Raw genomic sequence first — 24,659 nt, forward strand, 5'->3', positions numbered from 1 at the left:
GATAATGGAAAGAAAGAGAGTAACGTGAATGTATGAAAAGGAGAGAGAAGAAAGGTTATATGAAAGAGATAAGGGTATTTTGATAAATGAGGCTAAGGATAGTAGGATTTTCTATTTTAAAATCTCATTAAGGGTATTTTTAGTATCTTACATAAAAGTGGGTATAGAGTGTAATTAGTTTATTTGAATAGTTAAAAATATTTTTTTTTTATAAAAAGTACAAAAAGAATTTTATATATTTCATTTTGGCCAAATATGAATTCAACCCTTAATTTAATAAGGGATGTTGAATTAATTATAAATTTGTATTAAAAAAATATTTTTCCTAGTTTTTGATTTAGTAACACAGAGAGAGCAAGATATTACATACGTGGCACTCATTGATAGGCAAGACGTGTGTCACGTCGTGATTGATTCCCTACGAAAGGAAATGTGGTACTATCTTCATAGATATAGGATAAGAGAGCTTGAAATAGTATTAAAATGACTGAAATGCCAATTTGAGGTAGTGAATCAATGTTACGAAAATTGGGAGAGGTTTGCAGTTAGGGTGACAAAAATGAAAGAGTTCTATCTTGCGAGGAACTCAAAGGAACATTAGCTTAACCAATAGTTGTAGAAGAATTAATATGTGGTGGAAGCTATTTAGGTGATTAGGTGAGAGAAAAGTTAAAGCAAATGTCATAAAAAAAGGGCAGAAAGGAGATAGGAGTTGGAGCAAAATACAAAGAGATTAGTTTTCTTCCTGAGTGGGCTTCTCCTTGTTCCTGTAAACTAAGAAAGAAAAATAACTGTAGAGCAGTTGAGTGTTCTCAATCTACTGCAATAAATATGAAAGAAGACCTGAAAATCATTTGAAATTTGCTGGAAATACTGAAATCTGGACAACAAATAGAGGAGGAGAACAGGTTCTTGGCATCAGTGGAACATAATGGTGTTCTGCTGCTCTGCATTTCCCACAGATAGTTTCAACCACCAGAATCATCACCTTTCCTGTTTTCTACCTGGGACAACTAGCTATACTTATCATTCATATCTAATTTGTTCTCTCCAGTCAGTTTTCTTTCTTTAGCAATGCATCTGCTTTCTTGTGGCTTTCTATACTACATTTTGTTGATAACATCTTGCACTAATCTCACCATGAAAGGAAAGGAAGATAAAATTATTGCCAAAAGCTACTAATGAAGATGCCACTTGGGGCAAATTCATTTATATTATGATCAAGCAAACGGTCCTGGTGTGTCACTAAAATCATAACAACTGAGTTCGGAAATAAAGAAATCATGACAATCTGAAATAGATCAGATAACAACTGTCTAGCCAAAGTCTAAGACTTAGTTTCTAATCAAAGGTCTCTCAGGTATCATCCTGGCATGGTGGTATTTTCTTAGCTTTCACATTGCAGAGGCTTTAGCGAAGCTTGAAAATCTGGATTGTGCATCTTGCAGAAGAGACTGAGGATTTCCTTGTTCCACCTACACAGGGAAAGAAAAAGGGTTCAGTGAAATTTGGGAGGCTTGTACCTGTACATCACTAACTGAATGAGCAGCCGCTCAAACATGAAGCTGTACTTTCAAGCCTTCAAGGGAATGTTCGCCCTCTTTCCTTGCCAGCAGATAAATTAACCGTGAGTTCAGGTAAAAGACAACTATTAATGCCATTACAATCTGGTCACCTATTTTGCCATACAACCTAATAATGAAGTCCCTTATATCTGTTATTTATATTTTCATGAGTTTTGTGATTCTAAAACTTAATAACTACTTGGGTAATGCTATAAATGTGGAATGTAATATAGAACTTCTATATAGAATGCTGTTATGTGTGTCATCCATCTGTTATAAAATAAAACATCCATCATTTTACTGCAATGCAAATATGATTCTGGTAGAATTTTCCAACAAATTAAGAATATCATTTTGCAAACTTCTAATTAATATAGTTTGTTATGAAGTCCAGATCAAATCATGGCCATATTTTCAGTTTACTATATCCTACATCTCAAGATTAGATGGGTTGGATACATGAATTCTACCTTGCCAATCATTTTTATCTATGTTTATATCTTCTGTGTTAGGTAGTTGACAGCCAACGTAAAACCTACCCGGATCCAAAACATGAAGTCTAGACAAACTATGAAAAACTGTTGGGCGTAATCCTTCATAGCGACGCGCTACACTGCCCGCGTGTAGTGTCAAGTGAGCTAGGGCCGTTGCATCGGTGCCCGGATGTAGTGACAAATGAGCAAGGGTCCTCGCATTAGCTTGGACGGGTGCGGGTAAAAAAGCTAGTCCAAAATCAAAACCAAAATAAAAAACAAAATCAAATTCAAAGTCAAAGCCAAAATCAAAATCATAGATTAAGGATTGGGTCATGGAATATAGGAACATTAACAGGCAAAGCTATGTAAGTGGTAGATGTGATGATTAGGAGAAATATTAATATTATGTGCCTTCAAGAGACGAGATGGGTAGGGAAAAAAACAAAAATTTTATCAGAAACTGGATATAAAATATGGTACACAGGAAATTATCGAGCGAAAAATGAAGTGGGGATTATTATGGATAAAAGCTTAATAGATGAGGTAGTGGATGTAAAGAGAATAAGGAATATGATTATTATGATGAAGGTTAGTCTAGGAAGAATGACTATGAATATTTTTAGTACATATGCACCACAAGCGGGGTTATGTGATGAGATAAAAGCAAAATTCTGAAAGAACTTAGAGGGACTCATACAAATGATACCAAGAGAAGAGAAAGTGATTATAGGAGGTGACTTAAATGGTTATGTGGGTAGAGACGAAAACAACTATAGAGAGGTACATGGAGGGTATGGATTCGGGAAAATTAATAATGAGGTTAAATCTATTCTATATTTTGTTATGGCATATGGGCTCATCATAACCAATACTAAGTTCAAAAAATGGGATGAACATTTAATCATATATAAAAATGTCACATCAAGCACCCAAATAAATTATTTCCTCATGAGATAAGAGGATCAATTATGTTGTAGGGATTGTAAGGTGATACTGGGGGAGTGATTGACTACTCAACATAGACTTTTGGTACTTGACGTCCAAGTCAGAAATTGGAAGAGAAAAAATCACATTAAACAAAATCCAACAATTAGGTGGTGGGATTTAAAAGGGGAGAAACAATTAATCTTCAAAGAAAAATTAAGGGGTAGAAGGAAATGGAATGGAGAAGGATAGGCAAACCAAATGTAGAGAGAAATGACTATTGCCCTGAGAAGCACGACAAAGGTAGTCCTTGGAGAGACAAATGGTAGAGTCCCAAATCTTAAGAAGTCTTGGTAGTGGAATGAAGAGGTACAACTGAAAATTAGAAATTAGAAAACTTGCTATAAGGTTGTATATTAGTGCAGCAATGAAAAAAACCTAAAAAATTATAAAGAAGCGAAAAAGGTAGCAAAAAGAGCTGTTAGTGAAGTAAGGTCAAAAACATATGAGAATCTATATAAACGACTTGATACAAAAGATGAAAAAAAGGATATATATAAATTAGCTAAAGCAAGAGAAAGAAAAACAAGGGATTTAAACCAAGTGAAATGCATAAAAGATGAAAACCAAAATGTATTAGTGAAAGAGGGAGTGATTAAGGAGAGATGGAAGGAGTATTTCACAAAATTATTCAATGATGGTGGGGACACAAGAGTTAGGTTGAGACATCTTAATACCTTCGAAGGGAACGTGAGTTATACATTTTATCGACGCATAAGTTTAAAAGAAATAAGGCAAGCATTAAAAAAGATGAAAAATTATAAGGCAGTGGGACCAGATAATATACCAATAGAAGCATGGAAATGCATGGGAGAAGAGGGCATCTCCTGGCTAACGAAATTATTTAACGTGATCCTTAAATAAAAAAAAAATGCCAGATGAGTGGAGGAAGAGTACTTTGGTTCCTATATACAAGAACAAAGGAGATGTTTAAAACTGTGAAAATTACAGAAGAATTAAGTTAATGAGTCATATCATGAAACTCTGAGAGAGAGTAATAAAGCAGAGGCTTAGAAAAGAAACAGATGTCTCGGAAAATCAATTTAGTTTCATGTCTGGTAGGTCAACAATGGAAGCTATATACCTACTGAGGCGCTTAATTGAAAGGTATCGGGATCATTAGAAAGACCTACATATGGTGTTTATAGATTTAGAAAAGGCCTATGATAGGGTCCCTAGAGAACTATTATGGAGGGTTTTAGAGAAGAAAGGAGTCCGAATAGCCTATATACAAGCCTTTAAGAACATGTATCACGGTGTAGAGACAAGGGTCAGAGTATGCGGAGGGGATATTGAACCATTTAAAATTACAATGGGACTGCATCAAGCTTCTGCACTAAGTCCATACTTATTTACTTTAGTAATGGATGAACTCACTAAACACATTTAGACAGAGGTGCTATGGTGTATGCTATTTGCAGATGACATAGTGTTGGTGGATGGAACAAAAGAGGGAGTGAACACTAAGCTTGAGTTGTGGAGAAACAATTTAGAATATAAGGGATTCAAATTAAGTAGAAGGAAAACAAAATATATAGAACGTAAATTTAGTAAGAACACAAGAGTGGAGGATGTTATAATAAAATTGGAAGACCAAATCATACAAAGAAAAGATCATTTTCGGCATTTGGGATTAGTGATTCAAAAAGATGGAGAAATTCACGAGGATGTCACGCATAGAATTAAGGCAGGTTGGCTAAAATGGAGAAATGCATCGGGGGTGTTATGTGATGGTAAAATCTCATTAAAATTGAAAGAAAAATTTTATAGGATAACTATAAGATCAGTTTTGTTGCATTGGGGGTGTTATGTTGGGCAGTCAAATACCAGCATGAGCAAAAGACGAGCATAGCGGAGATGAGGATTCTAAGATGGATGTGCGGCCATACAAGAAAAGATAAAATTAGAAATGAGGTTATTCGTAATAAGGTAAGAGTAATACCAATCAAGGAGAAGATGAGAGAGACTAGACTAAGATGATTTGGTCATGTGAGAAGAAGACCAAGAGACGCTTCTGTGAGGAGAGTTGATAAAATAAAACAATTAGTCAAAAAAAGAGGTAGAGGCAGACCCAAGAAGACTTTGAGAGAGACATTAAAGTTTGATATGAAGTGTATGAGCCTAAATGAAGATATGATAAAAGATAGAAATACATGGGAGTTTAGAATTCATGTAACCGACCCCACATAGTGGGATAAAGACTCGATATGTTGTTTTTGTTGTTGTCTTTGCCTCTTTTGCTAAAAAAATGTTTAATTCTGCTCACTCTCCTCATAAGAGATTGTATTCATTTTCTTCTCACATAACCAAATCATCATAATCATGTTCTACACGTCTTATGTTCAATAAAACTTACTTCAACTTTATTATGAATAAAGTCATTTCTTATTCTATCTTTCCTTGTGTTGCACATCCATCGTAATATCCTCATCTTCGTTACACTCACATTTTGCATACATTGGAGCTTTATTTTCCAACATTTTGTACTATACAACAAATCTTGTCTTATAGCTTCCTTATACAATTTTCTTTTAGCTTGAATAGAATCTTACCATCACATGAGATGTCACAGGCACTTTTCCATTTTAACAGTCTTGCATTAATTCTATAAGTAACATCCTCATTAATGTATCCATCTTTATGGATAATTGCTCAAAGATATCATAACATCCTCGTTAATATATGTTTTTGCTCTATTATGCATGCGTTTAATAACCTGTATACAAGAAATTTAAACTCTGTTTTTTTTAAGACCCTCCATAAAACTTCTTTGGGACTTTGCTAAGCTTTTTCTAAATCTATAAACACCATATATAACTTTGCTTGTTCATCTCTATATCTTTTATCAGGCTCTTTAACAAGTATATGGCATCCATTGCTACCTATTAGGCATGAAACATGTTGGAAAAATTAAAATCAAATCCTAATTATTTCTCTCATGGCCGAGAACTAAGTGATAAGGTTTTTAGGAGTTTATAAGATTAAAGGATGAAGTGATAAGGTTGTTTGGAGATAAGAAAGGATTACAAAGATTAAAGTGATAAGGTTTCAAGATTAAAGGGATGAGGCAGTTTACAAGAGATAATTCTAGCAAATTTAAAGTTCAATTGATGAACTTTATCTTCCAAGCCTAATTCAAATTTGTTCCTGTTTTTTAGGAGATATTGTAGAAGATTTCTTGTATATATATTCAATACTTGAATATAATGAAAGATCATGTAAGCTTTCTAGTTTATCGAGTAAGCTATCCAATTACTTGAGTAAGTTTTCCAATTACTCGAGTAAGCTTTCCTAATTACTCGAGTATGATTTCCCAATTATTCAGCTTATTTCATTCTTGTTCAAAACCAAATTGCTTTTTTGGGTACTTTGGTTTCTTTCTTTAACTCTTGGTCAATCACTCTCTCCCAAAGTTTTATAGTGTGACTCAATAGCTTGATTCCATTATAATTTCCACAACTTTTAACATTTGTTTTATTATCCTCTTCCCCCCCTTGTTTGACATTTTTTTTTTTTTTAAGGATCACATAAATAATTTGGTTAACCAAAAATGCCAGATTTGCCCATACATTTCCATGCTTCTATCAGGATGTTATCTAGTCCAATTGCTTTACTAGTCTTAATTTTTTTCAATGCTTGTCTTGCGTCATTTGGGAAATTACGTCTATAGAACATGTAATCCCTATTTTCCTACTCTCATCTAATTCCCATCAGTGTAGGATTTCATAGATTTTTGATCAGTGCATGTGCACACACGCATATTTACCACTCCCTCAAATTTTTCCTACTCCAATGTAGGAATAACATAGAAAGGTTGCAATTAAAATCACTAACATACTCCCAAATGAATAAGCGCAAATATAGTCCAAGGACATGGGACTGAAACAATATGGAAATGCAAATACTATAGTTTTCAAAAGATTTTAGACACAGTACAGCCGTAGCACATTAAATAATAAATTCTGGCTTATAAGTTACATGAAAATGATTTACATTCTACATATAATAGAAAACAAGTGTAATTAACAAGCTCTCAATCTATGCTGAAAAACTCTATACATAATATGTTTTTACAATTCAAATTCCTTAAATTAAAACGTTTATAGGAGGGAGAACTAATCTATTGCTTCTATTTAATCAAATAGATTTTTCAATCACCCTTTTTTTTCTGCAAATTATAAAGTGATTCTACTTTGTTTAAATAATAGACACACTGGTATCCCCAAGTATCATAAAATAATTAGTAACATAAAAGTTAGAAACTAATGGGATACATTTGGTTGAGCGTCCAACATGCATTTAGAAGTGTCAGCATCTGGCATAATCGGGCATCCTCAGAAAAGCCTGTATACTTCTTAAGTCTGATCAAAATTAATTCAAAACATTTTGATGAATATTCATGGTTATCCAGTGGTGTAACAAGCCGCTCATTTATTTCCTTCTCATGAGTTAGGGGCTTCCTGTGATGCGTCCACCAATTCAAAGTTTAGTTCAGCACCTACAGTTGCTAGCTACTTAATGAATGCCCATAAGGAAGCTTGCAGACTGAATCAACTCCTATATTTGCAGCTGTTCTTTCTATATTGCTACGCCGAATGGTGCCATGTGCAATCGGGAGAGAGAGAGGAATTCTTTACAACATATCAAGCCTTAGTTCCATTGGGTGGGGAAAGGAATTCTTTAGTCGCAAAAAATTCCATCCAACAATAAATTGTATAGGAAAAATATCCCTAATCGGGGGTGGAATAAATTTTCTGTTTCATGAAAATATTGGATAGTAACCTCCAATTTTATGCCAACCAAAAATCTTCCTAAATGGTCCTTGGCTTTCACTTATCAGCTGTTCCTTCAATCTACAGTAGTTTGTATGCAAAAATGTCAATGTCAGATATTTGTCAAAAAAATGATAAGCATACCAGGATTCCTTGATCAAGAATCAGGATATTGTCCATGTTCATAACTGTGGAAATACGATGAGCAATTGTGATCACTGTAATTCCTCTGCATTCACTAGCAATGGCACTTTGAAGTTTTCTAGCTGTTTGAGTGTCTACATTGGCTGTGCATTCGTCCAAACAAAGTACCTGAAATTTGTACCATGTTTATGACAATGTGTTCAATTCTGGGGCACGTCCATATTAACTCTCACCTTAGAAGACTTGAGAAGTGCCCGTGCAAGGCAAAGAAGCTGTTGTTGACCAACAGAAAATGATGCTCCAGATTCTTTCACATGCATGTCTAATCCTCCTGCTGCTGCCACTTCTTCTTTGACATGACATTTTTCTAGAGCCTTCCAAATTTTAAGATCATCAGTCACTCCAAGTGGGTCTAGATTTGCCCTGGGAAGCACATTACATAAATGTTTGCATTACTTTATTACAAGGAAGCTAATATTGTTACTGTCAAATAGTCTGATGCAAGGAAAAAAGCACTATATCCAACTCTGTTCTGAATAGACTATTACTCATCAAACACAGAACATTAAAATAATGCAATGGTTGCACCTTAAGGATCCTTCAAATAAGAATGGACTCTGGGGCACAATAGCAAAATGCGAGCGAAGATATCTCAGAGAAATGTTAGCTATGTTTATGCCATCCACCAAAATACATCCTTGACATATAGGATTCAGACGGAAAATGGCATTTAAGACACTAGATTTTCCTGCACCTGTCCTTCCAACAATCCCAACCTGAATGAGTATAATTATAGGCATATTAACCTCAAAGCATGAAGAATTTCAACAACTGGGAAGGACTATGGTTAAAGACAAATCTATTGTCAATAGACGCAATTTTTTGGGAAAAGAAAAGAAAAAAAGAAGATGTTATATGGATTAGGCAATAGATGCACTGACCTGTGTGCCCCCAGCAATGATGAAACTGAGGTCTTGCAATGCAGGAGGCAAAGATGGCATATACCTCAGAGTTACATTCTGAAACTCAATCCATCCATGAAGTGGCCAATCTGGTTCTAGTTGTTGGCTTCCATGCGGTTCTTCTTGAGGGATATCCATATACTAGAATGAGGGAATGGAAAATAAATTAGCAGCAAAAAAATATTTGTGCAAAATTTTTCTGATCCTGTACCTGAAGAACTCTCTCAACAGAAACCATTTCCTTCTCGGTTTCGCTGAAACTCGTTAAAAAGCTTCCCAGCAAAGACACAATTGGAGCTGCATAAGAAAGAGCCAATCCTACCTGTTGGGAGGCAAGCAATCATATTTTGCAGATAGTTCGCAGAAAATAAATTTGCTGGAATGGAAATTGGTAGTAGATAGATCTGAGTAACCTACCAACCCTGGGGTACCCATATTAACAGGGAGAATGCCTTGAGATCCAATAACAGCCATAACCGCAACAAATGAGACAACAAACGCTGCTAACAGCTACAACAGTTCACTGGTTACTAATAATTACAACTGGTGGAAAATATTGTACAACACCACCAGTTGCACAATCAAATTTGAAAAACCAAAATTTTCTGTATGTCTCAACATTATGGTTCACACAAAAAATTATATAGCACACGTGTCCAAGATATAATAGCAACCATTGCTTAGTGACTTAGTTATTCCATGTCGGTCACGCATACCTGAAGGCGCAGGGACAGCCACAAACTAGCTATTATCTCTGAGTATGAAGTCCGCTGATACAATGTTGCATTCTCAATAAACCTGGCTATAAAAAAGTCCTGTTGAAAAACAAATTTCGTTTACAACCAAAAAGAGGAGATATTTCCTAGCTTTCCTGAAAAGGCATGTTGTAAATGACTTAATTGGCATTTGTTTGATTTCTGATCAACATAATTACATTTTTTAGCAGTTATGAGTATAATTTTGGATGGACTGAGCTACATGCCTACCATCACTATTGCACAAGGCATACACAAAGAAATTCCAAAAACAAGATCCCAAGTATATTGTCAATGTGATGAGTTGGATGATAATCAAAATCACGAGTTCAATACCACAATGGAAAATATCAAGGAAATAAAAAAAGTTACTTAGAGATGGTTGGATCAATTTTCTACTGTGAATCATTTTTATCCTCTCCCCTCCTTTTGTCTTTTTTGCGTCTCATTTGTTTGTATAGTGGGTGTTGGATCCTTAAGATCACAAGTGTAATTTCTTGGGTTACTCACACTCACAAAAGGGTATTCATGGTCACAATCATAGCCTCTGTAATTGTTACTTGTGCTGATGTTACATTTTTGAGCTGATACTATAATAGGTTAAAAATTCTAAAATATTACATGGGATATAATGATCTTAATTGAAAATATGGTCATGGATAGAATGATTGGCCAGGTAAAATCCATGTAGTTGACCCCACCTTGTACGATTGAGACTTGGTGTTGTTTTGTTTGGTTAAATTACACTCCTTGAAAGGTTAGTCCTAGTCACAGAGACCTCCCTCTAGTTTGAAAAATTACAATGAACCCCTCCCCTACCTTTAAAAAATAAGATAAATTAACCATTTTAACCGTAGTTTTTTCTCTCACCTCTTGTATTTCTCTCTCCTCTTTCCCCCTTTCTCATTTTCTAATTATAGAGAAAATTAAAAAAAAAAAAAGAAGAAAATTCGTGGTGGCTGGCAATACCTAGAATCATCATTGGGTTGCCTAGTGGTGATGGTAGGTTTTGGATGTGTGTGTGTGAGAGAGAGAGAGAGTGTGTGAAGACCCTCTCTAAGAGATGCCGCTATCAAAGGATTTTGAGAGGAAATCTCAAAAAGATTGGTACAGATAAACACTTGAGTAAATAAATTACCCAATATTTTTTTTTTTACAGTGAAAGAAAAATAAATATTAAAACCATAAGTTTATTTAATACAAACATTAGGGGCTTATTTATTTATAATTCTCAAAAGGTTCAATAACAACATAACAGATTATAACAATCTTGTCCCTACACCCGAAATACTCCCAAAGACCTTTTTGGTCGAGATTACTCCGTACAAAAGACTATCCCATGAGAATCAAACTCCACTGGACTCACCCTCAACCTTTGCTTTCCCCTTTCCTGGAATGATGTTAAAGCAAGTATGAGCCACAAGGCTCAGCAAGTATAATTTAAAAGGAACGTGAAGCAATAGGAATCAAACCATTATAGAATAACTTAACACATTATGTGCACCCATGCCATGCTTTACCCAATCACATAATCTTATGCATATGCACAGATGCACACATACGGTTCTTGGGGCCTACATAAGACATTCCAGCACCTAAGACCCTAAAATACAAGTAAAAATATATATCTGTAAACAAATCATTAAGCTGTGGATTGAAATCCTTCCTCACGTCAGGCTTATGCTTACCGAGCTTATGGCATAAAAACCATTAACTGTGAGCCGAAGCTCCTTCGTGTCAGGCTTTACCTACTGAGCTTAAGGGTACCTTGCGAACATAGTCCGCCGTGCAAAATAATAGAAGCACAAAGTAATTATCATGCACACGTATCAACTTGTAAATATATATATAAGTTTGTGCATGATCACATGCCTCCAAATATTCCACGCACATGATCATATATGACCAAATGACATACACACCACCATGCCCATGTTTGTACATTAACCACATACATATAGCCCCAACGATGGTCAATCATAATATTAAATCAGCAAATGCATATATGATTGATTGATACACATACAAGATGCAACCTCACCTATTTTAAATGTGAGGACCTAATATGAGAGACATTATTCCTTTGGAAATATAGGGTGAATCAAACCCTATTTATGCTTTTAGATGAGATTCATCAAGTATTCAAGGAAGAATAAAAAATTTAGAATAACAATTAATTTTTTAAAATAAAAAAAAGAGGTTTAGGAACTTGCATCTGAAAGATTGCATTCGAAAAAAAAGATAGATATAGAACTTGCCTCCGAAAAGAAAACAAGGAGGAAAGAGAACTTGCCTTAAATGTTTTTCTTTTGATTATTACTTGAATGGAGCTGTTAAAGTGTTGGAAGTGAATTTGAACTTACGAAGATAAGAAGAGAAAGAGTCACGCCTTATATAGGTGCAGGAGAGGAGGGGTTGCTAGCTCTTTCTTCTTTTAATATATATTATATAATATATATATATATACACACACACGGGACACACACACAGCACTTCTGTGACTCAAAAAAACCTTGCCTTTTTTTAAATATATATTATATAATATATAATATATATATATACACGACACATGCACACAACACTTACGTGACTTTTTTTTTTAATTATATATATTAAATTATTATAATAATAATATAATATATTATATATATACTATTTACTCGTGAGCTCTTGCCGACGATTTCTTTTTTCTTTTCTTCTTTTTTTTTTTAATTATACTATAACATATTATATATATATATACACACATGGGCAACTTTGCCCACCCTTTCCCCAATCATACCCAGCCACCATTTCACTATTTTAAAATTTTCTTTTTTTTTTTAAAATATTTTTTTATTAATTCTTTTAATATAATATACAATCACACACATAATATTATATAAGAATTAATCACGAAATGAGAATAATTCTTATAACTAATATCTCAATAAAAATATCATTAACTTTTTAATAATATATATATTTTTTATCATCTATTAAAATTTAATGTTAATTTTAATCTTCGATAATTCTTAATGGAGGAAGTATAGTCGTTTTTCCCAAAAATAGCCAAATAGTTGTTTCGACAACCGAAACGCTATAAAAGGTCGACAACTCTAATTATGCAGTGAAAATATGCCATTAGGGCTTCATGAACCTAAATTTTCAAATTTTTTCATTATTTATACTTTAGTCCCTAAACTTTCACAAAATTATAAAATGTGTCCGAAAATCAATTTTCATGAAATTTCACATACAGTCATGGTTGATAGTTGGATAATGACTTAGCTGATAGTTGGGTTAATTGCACTGAGACATCGTTGGGTTGTTAACCATTGAGAGATGTAAAAGAAAGGAAGAGAGGAGAAAGGGGAAAGGGAAGCCATTAGAGAAATGACGCCTTTGCTGGAGGAGAGAGAGATAGAGAGACATGGAAGAGAAAAATGGAGGAAAGGATTGGTGTAGGGTATTTTGGTAATTTTTTAAAATTTAACGACAATGTTATAGAAACTAGATCTATGTAAATATGGAAATATGAAAAATAGTCAACTATGTAAATATGGAAAGTAGAATATCCTAGAGTATAATCCTAGGATCTAGACTATATAAATGGGTCTAATGTGCAACAATATGAATATATTGAAAAAAAGCATTTGAAGAAAAACCATTTTCGTCCATATTATTACATGGTATCAGAGCCTTAGATTTGGTCTCTGTCGTGTCCTAGATCTGGTCCCTGTCCTACCCCAGATTTGGTTGCAACTTGAAACAGCCTTGTCGTGCTTGTCCTGCCCTAGATTTGGTCGCCTTGCCTCCCTGCCACTTGCCGTCACATCGGTCTTGCAGCCGCATCGCCGTCGCCGTCGCTGTCACGTCTCATCACCGCTTCCCTGCTTGGTTGCTTCCCCTAGTTGTGCGAGACTGATGGCTCGAAATCCTAAATTGCTATTGCCGCCGCTGACAACCACCTGGCTCCATGCACCGTTGTATTGTTTGCTGCTGCCACTGCACAGGTTCGCCTCTCTGGATGAACTTATGATCATGGTAGTCAAAAGGTATTAGGTTAGACTTCTAGCGAAATTACTTTCCAGGGAGTATTCTGATCCTAGTATTCAACAAAATGGTCAATTTCTTGTGACAGTTCGAGAGCTGCTCCTGGTAGGAAATAACTTGATTCCTAGAACTCTGCAAGTCAACTTGTAGGAGGATTGTCTGTCAAAGGAGAAGGATGAACAAATTCTGGAAGATAATGAGTTTCCCTTGAAAGAAGATGAACAATCTAAATTGACATTCAATGAGAAGTACGCTCTTGGCATTTACTCTAGACTGGATGGAGGTCAGGTTTCAGCCATTGTGGAACCTGCAGAACATTCTCACCTCTTCCTATGCAAGCTAGATGCCAAGAAAGGAAAGGCAATTGCCGAAAAAATCAATGTGACACCATGGAAGGAGAAATCTGTTGAAGATGAACCTATGGTGTACAATAGGAAGTTGGAAGCAAAAGATGCATTCAAGGAAAAAGCTCAGGAGGAGCAAAGGAGGATGCAGAAGGAACAATTGAAGAGGATTGAACAGAAAAATCACGATGCATTGTGGAAGAAGTTAGATTAGATAGTAAAAATAGGGATTGGATGAAGAATATTGGTCAACCTACTGAGATTTCTTAGGGACAAAAAATCTTTTAAGGGGGAGGGAATGTCATGACCCCAAGGGTATCATAGTAAATATAATAGTAACTGTAGTTTAAATGTAGTTATTATTTATAATTAGGAGCAATTGGTGTCGAGTGGCAGAGATTGGGAGCAGTTGTTGTATTTGATTTATAGTTATGGGTTAAATTACAGTTATGGGTAGTGGGGAAGTAGGGATTAGTGGTAACTGCTGTATAAAAACCTAAATAGCTTTTATATATTAATCTATGCCAGATTATTGAGATTATGAATGAATGAATTGTCAAGAAGTTATTGAAGTTTTCCATTTCCCCCTATTGTTCTCTCTATTTCTCCCTCATTTATGTCTGATTCTCCCTCAAGTCTTCCTATTTCTCGCTCAATTCCAATTCTATCCAAACATTAGTTAGGATTAGAGTCCAAGCTAGAAACAAAAGAAATAGGAAGCAAATAAAAGAAAATGGAAACTACAAATTCTTAAATAACTTGAGTACAACACCCTAAAGGAGGATATATATGCCATTTAAAAGAATAGCTAGACTTTATTTTGAAGCAGACAACATTACTAGGCTGTCTGTGTAAGAAACAAAGGCTTGTGCTACCACTGCAACTTCAGGTTATCCTCAATCTAAACAAAGTCTGACAAAAATCTTCCCAAAGTCATTTATGTAGAGCCAAAAGGTCTTGACAGAGAATTCTACTTCCAATCAATCTGAAAAACCAAAAAATAAAAAATCTCGGGTATGATCTCTAATTATGGCATCAACAAAGTGTACCTAAGTTGGAAAGCAGAAAACTGAAATTGTGTTGATTTTGATATTTCCAGTGCCTGGAAGTCTCAATATCTTCTTGGCATTCCTTTCAGTAAAACAATAGAGAAACTGATCAACTGTTCATGCTAAATTCTATACCAGTTCACTAAACTCCCTTGAACTGAGCTCTAAGGAATATGTTAGAATTATTAGTATATATTATAGTTATTATATGTGTGTATTTTATTTTTGTAATTAGATTAAGCCCATAGATTTAAGGTCCATTATGCTTATTATAAATAACAAGCTAAGAGAGGCTAGTCTCTTAGGTTTTTTCTCATAATTATTTTCTCACATGGTATCAGAGCCATCGGTGAGAAAAAACCCTAGCCCCACTGTGTATTTTTTTTTCTAGCAACCAAAACCCTAGCCCCACTGGGTATTTTTTTTTTCTAGCAACCAAAACCCTAGCCATCAAACCCTAACCATCACTGCCCAATACCAAAACCCTACTGTTCAGCCACCATTGGATAACACCGCCGCCACCATCAGGTTCGCCGCCCCTAAATTGGCCAACCGCAAAAGACTCGCCGCCACTGGATCACCCATGTGCCCTCCCGAGTCGCTGCCGATTGCTCCCTCCATCTCCATGTGTTGGCGCGTCCGCCGGCCACTTTTTTCCTGCTTCTCCAGATCTAATTGCCGGTGACTCCTCAAGCCACTTCTAGTGTTGAAACCCTCATCATGTCTGATTTCAGTGACGCCGTTTCTGCCGGTGCTATTCCCGCTTCGGCACTTGTTGCCCCTGCTGCCTCTCAATCCTTTACTGTCTCCAATCTTGGGACAACCAATATTACCACTGTCAAGTTGATAGGGTCGGCCAATTATCTCTCATGGGTAGCCTTTGTCAAAATGTGGTTCAAAGGGCAAGGCCAAGCAGATCATCTTACCACAAAGGCTGAAAGTGTGCCATAAGCGAATCGGGCTAGATGGAAACAAGTTGATGCCTAGTTATGTAGCCTCCTATGGCAGTCTAGTGATCCTTCCATCATGCAGCTCTTTTGCCCCTTTGAAACTTGTGTAGATGTGTAGAAGGAAGCTGGAAAGTGTTATCCAAACGACATCTAACGTTTGTTCACTGTGGTTTCTAATATCAAGAATCTTAAGCAGGAGTCGTTCATGGAATCTTATTTGGGGCAAGTTCGGGCTCTCATGCAAGAATTTGATGCTCTTCTTTCTCTCACTACGACCCGCACCGAATAGATTGCTCAATGAGAGAAGTTTTTTATGGTTACTGCTCTCTTCGGTTTGAAACCAGAGTTTGACGCCGTCAGGCATCAAATCTTGACCAGCTCCGCTAGCCTTACCATGAAGGACTCTTTTAAAAGGTTGTTGAATATGACAGGTGCACATGGTATGTCCTCTTCTTTTCATGTTGTTCCTCCAGTCGAATCTTCAACTCTTGTATCTCAGACTTCAACCGTAAGAGGAAATAGAGGACGCAATAATAATCTCTCACGTCCATAGTGTACCTTTTGTAAGAAATTGGGTCATCTTGAGAACAAATGTTGGAAGAAACATGGTCGGCCAGCTGCTCCACTTGTATCATCTACCAGTGCAGCTCATGTATTTCAGAGCAATCCTAATCCTGCTCAATCTCCACTAGGTTCGCAATTGGTACTTATGTTTGTAGCTGAGTATGCCTTCTTGAAGTTTCAAGCTACCTAGCTGTCTCATCCTGGTAATCTCGTTGCTTGTGTTGCTCAAGGCTCATCTATTAGTCATTGGATTATAGATTCTGGCGCCATTGACCATATCTGTGGTAATGAACTTCTTTTCTCCTCACCTATTCTGATACCTTACCTACTGTTACCCTGGCTGATGGCACCAAAACTGCAGTTAAAGGAATCGGTCAAATCACACCCACCTTGTCTTTCTCATTAAATTCCGTTTTATATGTTTCTGATAGTTCTTTTAATTTGATTTTAGTTAGCCAACTTACCAAAACCCTTAAACTGTTCTATTATCTTTACTCCTACCTCTGTTTGTGTTCAGGACTAAGGTACTGTTAGTGTAGGTGCTCTAGATCCAATCAGATTGGGCATATTGTACACTGACAATTGTAATCATGTTTATTATTTGAATAAGGAGTTGTTCAAATTCACAAGAAGTCATTCTATTAGTTTCTTGTTATTATTGTAATAACCGAATTAAACTAGATAGAAGTCCATATGATATATACTGTGATTAATTTATAAAGATGTGAGATGATGCATCACAGTTTCTAGACATTATTAAACATCCCAAGTTGTAGCAATGTCAAGAATGGACATTGACAATTGCGGTAAGACTTGTATGTGCTATGTTTTTGTTATGTGATAGCAATGGGGGTCTCACACCCATAGGCATGGGGATGACTAGACAAGTACATAGGTGACCAATGTTGGAGAACGTGTCACTGGACATGACTCGCCATCAGAATCCATTTTGGTTATATGTTGATAGAATTCTCATACGAGATGGGTGTAACTAATCCTTGGACTTGAGGTTGTCATGGTCATCTCAAAAGAAGACCGATATACTTTGACATCGTTTTGATGGGCCTAGACAAAGGTTGCACGTGGGCGATCGTTGGGTATATCGTGAGGCTTATGGAGATGGGTGCATAGCCAAGATGAGACTCGTCTATCCCTTGATAAATGATGATGTATCTAAGGCGCCTTCGATGGATATTTACTTTAAATCCATGGCCATGGTGAAAGAGATCAATAAGGAGTTATTGATTCACTTTCTATTAAGTGAAGATATCCAGATGACCGAAGAAAAACTTATGTGATCATAATCAAGCAACACATTGCCAACTTGAAATCACATAGGATACATTGACGAGAGGATCGAATTACACGGTAACCATGCTCGTGAAATGTTATTTGCGGATTATGAATCCTTCTGAATAATTGGGTAGGCATGCCTTGCTAGAGGCCAATCTTGTCTTATGTGTTTGTACCGACACATTGTCAATATATTCGGAAGCCTAATGAGTCATACGCAATAGGCACGGTCCCTGGCTTAAACCAGGAGAGCGGACGTATGGTTAAGTGGGACACTTCGACAAGAAATTGTGCGTCGTAGATTCTCACGGAAAAAGAACAAAGGGACGTAATGACGTTGATATGACAAGGGGTCGTCATAATGAAAAGAGTTTCCTAAAATGGAAATTGATTAAATTAGGAGGGAGTTTTTAATTTAATAATTTTCTATTTGTTAGAGTGGCAAATAGGAAATGAAATATATTTGGGCATAAGTTAATATTTGGATTAAATTAGATTTGGGTCAAATATTAAATTAAATATTATATTTGGACTAAATTAGATTTGAGCCAAATATTAAATATTATATTTGGGCTAAATTAGATTTGGACCAAATATTAAATAATAAATATTTGGGTTTGAATTAGATTTGCGCTAAATATTTTAAAAATAGATTTGGGCCACTTAATTATATTTCTAGTTGGACTAGAATAAGCCCATTTAAGATTCTAGTTAAACTAGGATTAATGGGCTAGGCCAATCTATTAGGGTTTAAGAAACCCTAGGATGTAACTCTATAAATACCCCTTTATGGGTTGTCCAAACTAGTGATTATTTTGGTATAGTTTTTCAAGAGTTGAAAAACAATTGTCGTTCACTCTTCCCCGTTTTTTTTCGGCATCGATTTGAAATGTGGGCGTTCTTTTCTGTCTATACACAAGCCGTATAAAGGAGAAGGAGCTAGCACTCCTATTCCGCTCTCCTTGCCAACGGACGCGTGCCGCGTATCACGAGTCAGAGGCCAGATCTTTGGACGGCTCGAATCCTTGAACGACTCGAAAATCTAAAGGTTAGATTTATTTATTTGTATGTGAATGATTTATTTTCGACGTTGATCCAATCGCCGGGATCGGGGTAAGGTTAAAAAATTTTGAACAACGCTGCTTGCCCTGTAGCGATCTTGCTTTACTTTCAAGTACGGGGCGGACGATTGGCGTCGGGTGTGAGTCACAGGGTCACTATCATCTTGCTGTGCCTAGTTCGCCGGTAGCTTGCACCAATGTCGCTTCCCCAGATCTTCTCCATTATCGTCTTGGTTATCCTAGCCTCTCCAAATTGAAGAAATTAGTTCCTAGTTTGTCATCATTGGCCATGTTTAATTGTGAGTCGTGTCAGCGTGGTAAACACGCTCGTCATTCTTTTTCTTGTTGGGTCAATAATTGGGTTGAGACTTCCTTTTCCCTTGTGCACTCTGATGTTTAGGGGCCCAGTCGCATCAATTCTACTCTTGGTTTTTCATATTTCGTTACTTTCATTGATGACTTTTCCCGTTGCACTTGGTTGTTACTTATGAAGAGTCGGTCCGAGTTATTTTCTATTTTTCAGATATTTACTGCTGAAATAAAAACACAGTTTGGAGTTTCTATACGTGCCTTCCGTAGTGATAATGCCCCTAAGTATTTTTCTTCTCCATTTACTACCTTTATGGCTGCTAATGGCATCCTGCATCAACCTTCTTGTCCTTACACACCTCAATAAAATGGGGTTGCTGAGCGTAAGAATCGCCATCTTATTGAGACTGCACGGACGCTCCTTTTACATGCTAAGAATCGCCATCTTATTGAGACTACACGAATGCTCCTTTTACATGCCAATCTTCCCACCAAATTTTGGGGCGATGCTGTTCTAACTGCATGTTATCTAATCAATCGTATGCCATCTTCAGCGTTACAGGAGCAAATTCCTCATTTCCTTTTGTTCCCTACACAACCATTTTATTTTGTTCCTCTTCGTGTTTTTGGATGTATCTATTTTGTGCATTCTTTTTCACCTGGACAGGATAAGCTTGCTGCAAAATCTCTCAAGTGTATCTTCCTTGGCTATTCCCGTTTGCAAAAAGGCTATAAGTGTTAATCTCTTGAGCTGCATCGCTATTTTTTGTCTGCTGATGTCACATTCTTTGAACATTGGTCTTTTTTTTCGGTTGCTCAGCCTGATTCACAGAGTCTTCACCAGGTTTTGCCTATTCCTTTTTTTTTTCTTCTATCGTCCTCCTCGGGTTCGTCTGTCTCCTCTGTGGTGCCTACCCTACCATTTTCTGGTCCACCTACCACGACGACTCCACTTCTTACATATCACCATCGTCCTCATCCCGCTACCGACACCAGCATTCCTCCAGCCCAGGACTTTCCTGACTCGCTCTCTCCGTCTGTGGTCCCTCCTACCGCGGATCCTAAGCCTGACAATCTCCCCGTTGCTCTTCGTAAAGGTACACGGTCTACTCATAGTCCCCATCCTATTTATAACTTTTTGCTATGACCGTTTGTCTCCTTCTTATAGTGCATTTGTTTCAAGCCTTTCCTCTGTTTCCATTCCTAAAACCACAAGTGAAGCTCTGTCCCATCCTGGTTAGCGCCAGGCTATGTTAGATGAGATTGACGCCTTACATTCAAATAGTACTTGGGATTTGGTGTCTTTACCACCAGGAAAGACTCTCGTTGGTTACCGTTGGGTATTCACTCCCAAAGTGAGTCCTGATGGCTAGGTGGAACGTCTTAAGGCCCACTTGGTTGCCAAAGGCTTTACACAGATCTATGGGCTGGATTACAACGATACTTTCTCTCTTGTTGCGAAAATGGCCTTTGTTCGCCTCTTTCTCTCTCTGGCTACTACGTGTCATTGGCCACTCTATCAGCTTGATATTAAAAATACCTTTCTTCATGGTGATTTGCAAGAAGAGGTATATATGGAGCAACCACCTGGTTTTGTTGCTCAGGGGGAGTCCAATGTAGTCTGCAAACTCAAGAAATCTCTCTATAGTCTGAAACAATCTCCACGGGCGTGGTTTGGCAGGTTCAACACTGTGGTTCAAGCCTTTAGTCTCACTCGAAGTGAGGCTGATCATTCGGTTTTCAATCGCCATTCTCCTTCCTTATGTATCTACCTTGTTATTTATGTTGATGACATTGTTATCACAGGGAGTGATCAGGTTGGAATACAGAAGCTGAAGGAACATCTACATCAGCACTTTCAGACCAAAGACCTAGGCTGACTTCAGTATTTCTTGGGTATTGAAGTTGCTCAATCAGGAGATGGTATCTCAATTTCTCAAAGGAAGTATGCACTTGACATCTTAGAAGAAACTGATATGGTGAATTGCAAACTAGTTGACACCCCAATGGATCCGAACATCTGACTCTTGCCGGGACAAGGGGAGCTTTATTCAGACCCTGGAAGGTATAGGAGACTGGTAGACAAGTTGAACTATCTCACAGTCACTCGTCTTGACATTGCTTTTGTTGTGAGTGTAGTTAGCCAATTCCTTAGTTCTTCATGTGATTCTCACTGGGATGCTGTTATCCGGATTCTGAGATATATCAAAAGAGCGCCAGGTAAAGGGCTACTTTATGAGGATAAGGGACACACAAATATTTGTTGTTATGCAGATGCAGATTGGGCAGGATCTCCTTTTGATCGTTGGTCAACTTTTGGGTATTGTGTTCTTGTGGGAGGAAATTTGGTTTCTTGGAAAAGTAAGAAACAAAATATAGTAGCTAGGTCTAGTGCAGAGGCAGAGTATCGGGTTATGACTAATGCAACTTGTGAGCTCATCTGGCTTAAACAACTTCTGCAGGAACTCAATTTTTGTGAAGTGTCTCCTATGAAGCTTTTTTGTGATAATTAGGCTGCCTTACACATTGCTTCTAATCAAGTGTTCCATGAGTGGACTAAGCATATTGAAATCGACTGTCACTTTGTTAGAGAAAAGCTAGTTGAAGGTGTTATTGTTACAGAGTTTGTTAACTCCAATGATCAACTTGCAGATGTCTTCACCAAATCTTTAAAGGGTGCTCGAGTGGAATATATTTGTAACAAGCTTTGTGCATATGATATCTATGCTCCAGTTTGAGGGGGAGTGTTAGAATTATTAGTATATATTATAGTTATTATATTGTGTGTTTTATTTTTGTAATTAGACTAAGCCCATAAGTTTAAGGCCCATTATGCTTATTATAAATAACAAACTAAGAGAAGCTAGTCTTTTAAGTTTTTTCTCATAATTATTTTCTCACAGAATATAAAGGAGAAAACTACCCATGCTCCTTGTCACAACTTTGCTTCTCTAAACGCAATTGAGCAGTTCGTTCCATTGTGAACAAATACTGTAGGAGAACTCAACTTTTTCTCCCTTACTCTTCCATTAGCTAGTGTTAAACTTATATACAGAAAATTCCTACAAAATCTCCTATAAAATCTCCTAATTTTCAGCAGTGATAGTCTTTATCTAATGTACAATACAAACTTAAATTAAATAAGAATATTATCTTGAATAAAATCTGCATTATCTCGGGTCTTCTCCTTCTTGAACAAGGAGTCTTTTCCAGCAGTCCCCCTCAAACTAGTGAATAGATGTCTATCATTCTCAGCTTGTCTCTTATTACTTCAAATCCTTGTTTCTGCATTGCCTTGGTCAAGATATCTGCCTCTTGATCTTTGGCAGGAACATAAGTTAGTCTTATATCTCCTGCTTCTATTTCTTCCTTGACAAAATGCCTGTCAATTCTCACATGCTTCATTCGGTCATGCTGTACTGGATTATTCACTATACTTATAGTTGATTTACTATCACTATAAAGTATTTTTGGTGCTGTGATTGGCATGTCCATATCATTCATCAACCTTTTTAACTAAATTATCTCACAAATGCACTGTGCAATGGCTCGACACTCAACCTCAGCACTGCTATGTGAGACAACCTATTACTTTTTGCTTCTCCATATGACTAGGTTTCCCTATAATTTTGTGCAATACCCTGATGTGGATTTACTGTCTTCAACAGGTCCTGCCCAATCTATATCTGAATAGCTCTCTATTCCTTTTTCATTACTTTTCTTAAACAACAATCCTTTCCCAGGTGTGCCTTTAAGATATCTTAGGATATGATAAGCATCTTTTAGATGTCTTTTGGTTGGAGAATGCATGAATTGACTGATTATACTTCCCGCATAGACAATATCTGGCCTTGTAGTAGATCAATTTTCCCAGTAGACGTTGAAATCTACCCATATCAACTTGCTCCTCTCCAATCTTTTCATCTTTATTCTTCCAATTTAGTTCTAAAGGAGTGCTAGCCGGCTTGCACCCGAGTTTACAAGTTTCCCTCAAAAGATTAAGAGTGTATTTTCTTTGTGAGATGAAAATACCCTTACTGCTTCTTGCTACTTCCAATCCCAAGAAATATTTTAAATCTCCCAAATCCTTAACTTCAAATGCCTCTCTTAGTTGATGCTTCAATAGTTCAATCTCTTGATGATTGTCTCCGGTGATAATTATATCATCCACATAGACTATAAGAATGGTCTTCTTTCCGTCAGAATTTGTCTTTATAAATAATGTGTGGTCAACTTTTCCTTGTTTGTATCCAAGTTGCTGTAAAGTTTCACTGAATCTCTTGAACCATGCCCTTGGTGATTGCTTGAGGCCATATAGTGATTTCTTTAGCTTGCAAACTTTCCCTCTTGTATCTTCTCTTTCAAAACCTAGGGGAATCCTCATATAAATTTATTCTTCTAACTCACCATTCAAGAAGACATTTTTAATGTCTAATTGGTGAAGTTTCCAATCCAAGTTGACCGCTAATGATAGTATCACCCGAATGGAGTTAAGTTTGTCCATTGGTGTAAAAGTTTCCTCATAGTCAAGGCCTTGAGTTTGAGTAAAGCCTTGAGCTACAAGCCTAGCCTTGTATCTCTCAATTTTTCCATCTGATTATATACTTAACAGTAAAGACCCATTTGCTCCCAACGATATTTTTTCCATTGGGTAATTTCACTATCTCCCATGTGCCATTCTTTTCCAGAGCATGCATTTCCTCCATTACAGCTTTCCTCCATTTTTCCTCCTGTAAAGCATGATAAATATCCTTAGGAATACTCACATTATCGATGCTGATAGTAAATGCCTCGAATTGTGGGGACAATTTGGAGTATCCTAGGAATTTGGTGATAGGATGCTCAGTACAAGATCTGGTCCCTTTCCTCAAAGCAATAGGAATATCAAGATCTGATTTCTGCTCCCTGTTTGTCTCCTGCTCACTATTAATACCTTTAGTATTCCTCTCGGTAATTTCAGGACTTCTCCAAGATTCAGATAGGTTAGCAGGCTGAGAATCAAGAGTCCTTCTTGAGTAAACCTTTAGAGGTGGTTTACTTTGGGCTGACATCCTCTTGATTTTTGGTTTCTTTATTTTCTCCCCCTTGACAGGTTTGAGGTGAAGGAATAGGGTCTGGACAAGGTTCAGATGTGGTTTGAGAGGATTCTTTGTCATGAATAGGTGTAAGGACAGTAGGAGACAAATCTGGAATAGGTATCAATGGGTCCCAATGAGGTGTTGTTTCAATGAAATTCTGCTGGGAATTGTCATGGAAGAATGATTTATTCTCAAGGAATGAAACATCACAAGAAACAATAAATTTTTGAGTACTAGGGTTGTAGCATTTATACCCTTTTTGGTTAGGTGAGTACCCCACAAATACACTCTTGGTAGACTTGGGATCCAACTTGGACA

General features: G+C 36.8%; 1 protein-coding gene across 7 annotated transcripts in view; it reads right to left on the bottom strand.

Moving 5' to 3' along the window:
- Positions 1–1,179: 1,179 nt before the first annotated feature.
- LOC127794987 (ABC transporter C family member 13) overlaps positions 1,180–24,659 on the bottom strand; it is a 186,050-nt gene continuing 162,570 nt past the window's right edge. For all 7 annotated transcript variants that reach the window (XM_052326357.1, XM_052326356.1, XM_052326358.1 and 4 more), the window contains 8 exons: positions 9,620–9,718; positions 9,317–9,413; positions 9,115–9,221; positions 8,883–9,044; positions 8,530–8,717; positions 8,175–8,364; positions 7,942–8,109; positions 1,180–1,475 (listed from right to left, as the gene is read on the bottom strand). In XM_052326357.1, coding sequence (XP_052182317.1) covers positions 1,395–1,475; positions 7,942–8,109; positions 8,175–8,364; positions 8,530–8,717; positions 8,883–9,044; positions 9,115–9,221; positions 9,317–9,413; positions 9,620–9,718 — 1,092 coding nt within the window. In that variant the 3' untranslated portion in view covers positions 1,180–1,394. The remainder of the gene's footprint in view (positions 1,476–7,941; positions 8,110–8,174; positions 8,365–8,529; positions 8,718–8,882; positions 9,045–9,114; positions 9,222–9,316; positions 9,414–9,619; positions 9,719–24,659) is intronic.

The sequence above is a fragment of the Diospyros lotus genome, chromosome 2 (genome assembly GCF_014633365.1).
Source record: "Diospyros lotus cultivar Yz01 chromosome 2, ASM1463336v1, whole genome shotgun sequence".
NCBI lineage: Eukaryota > Viridiplantae > Streptophyta > Magnoliopsida > Ericales > Ebenaceae > Diospyros > Diospyros lotus.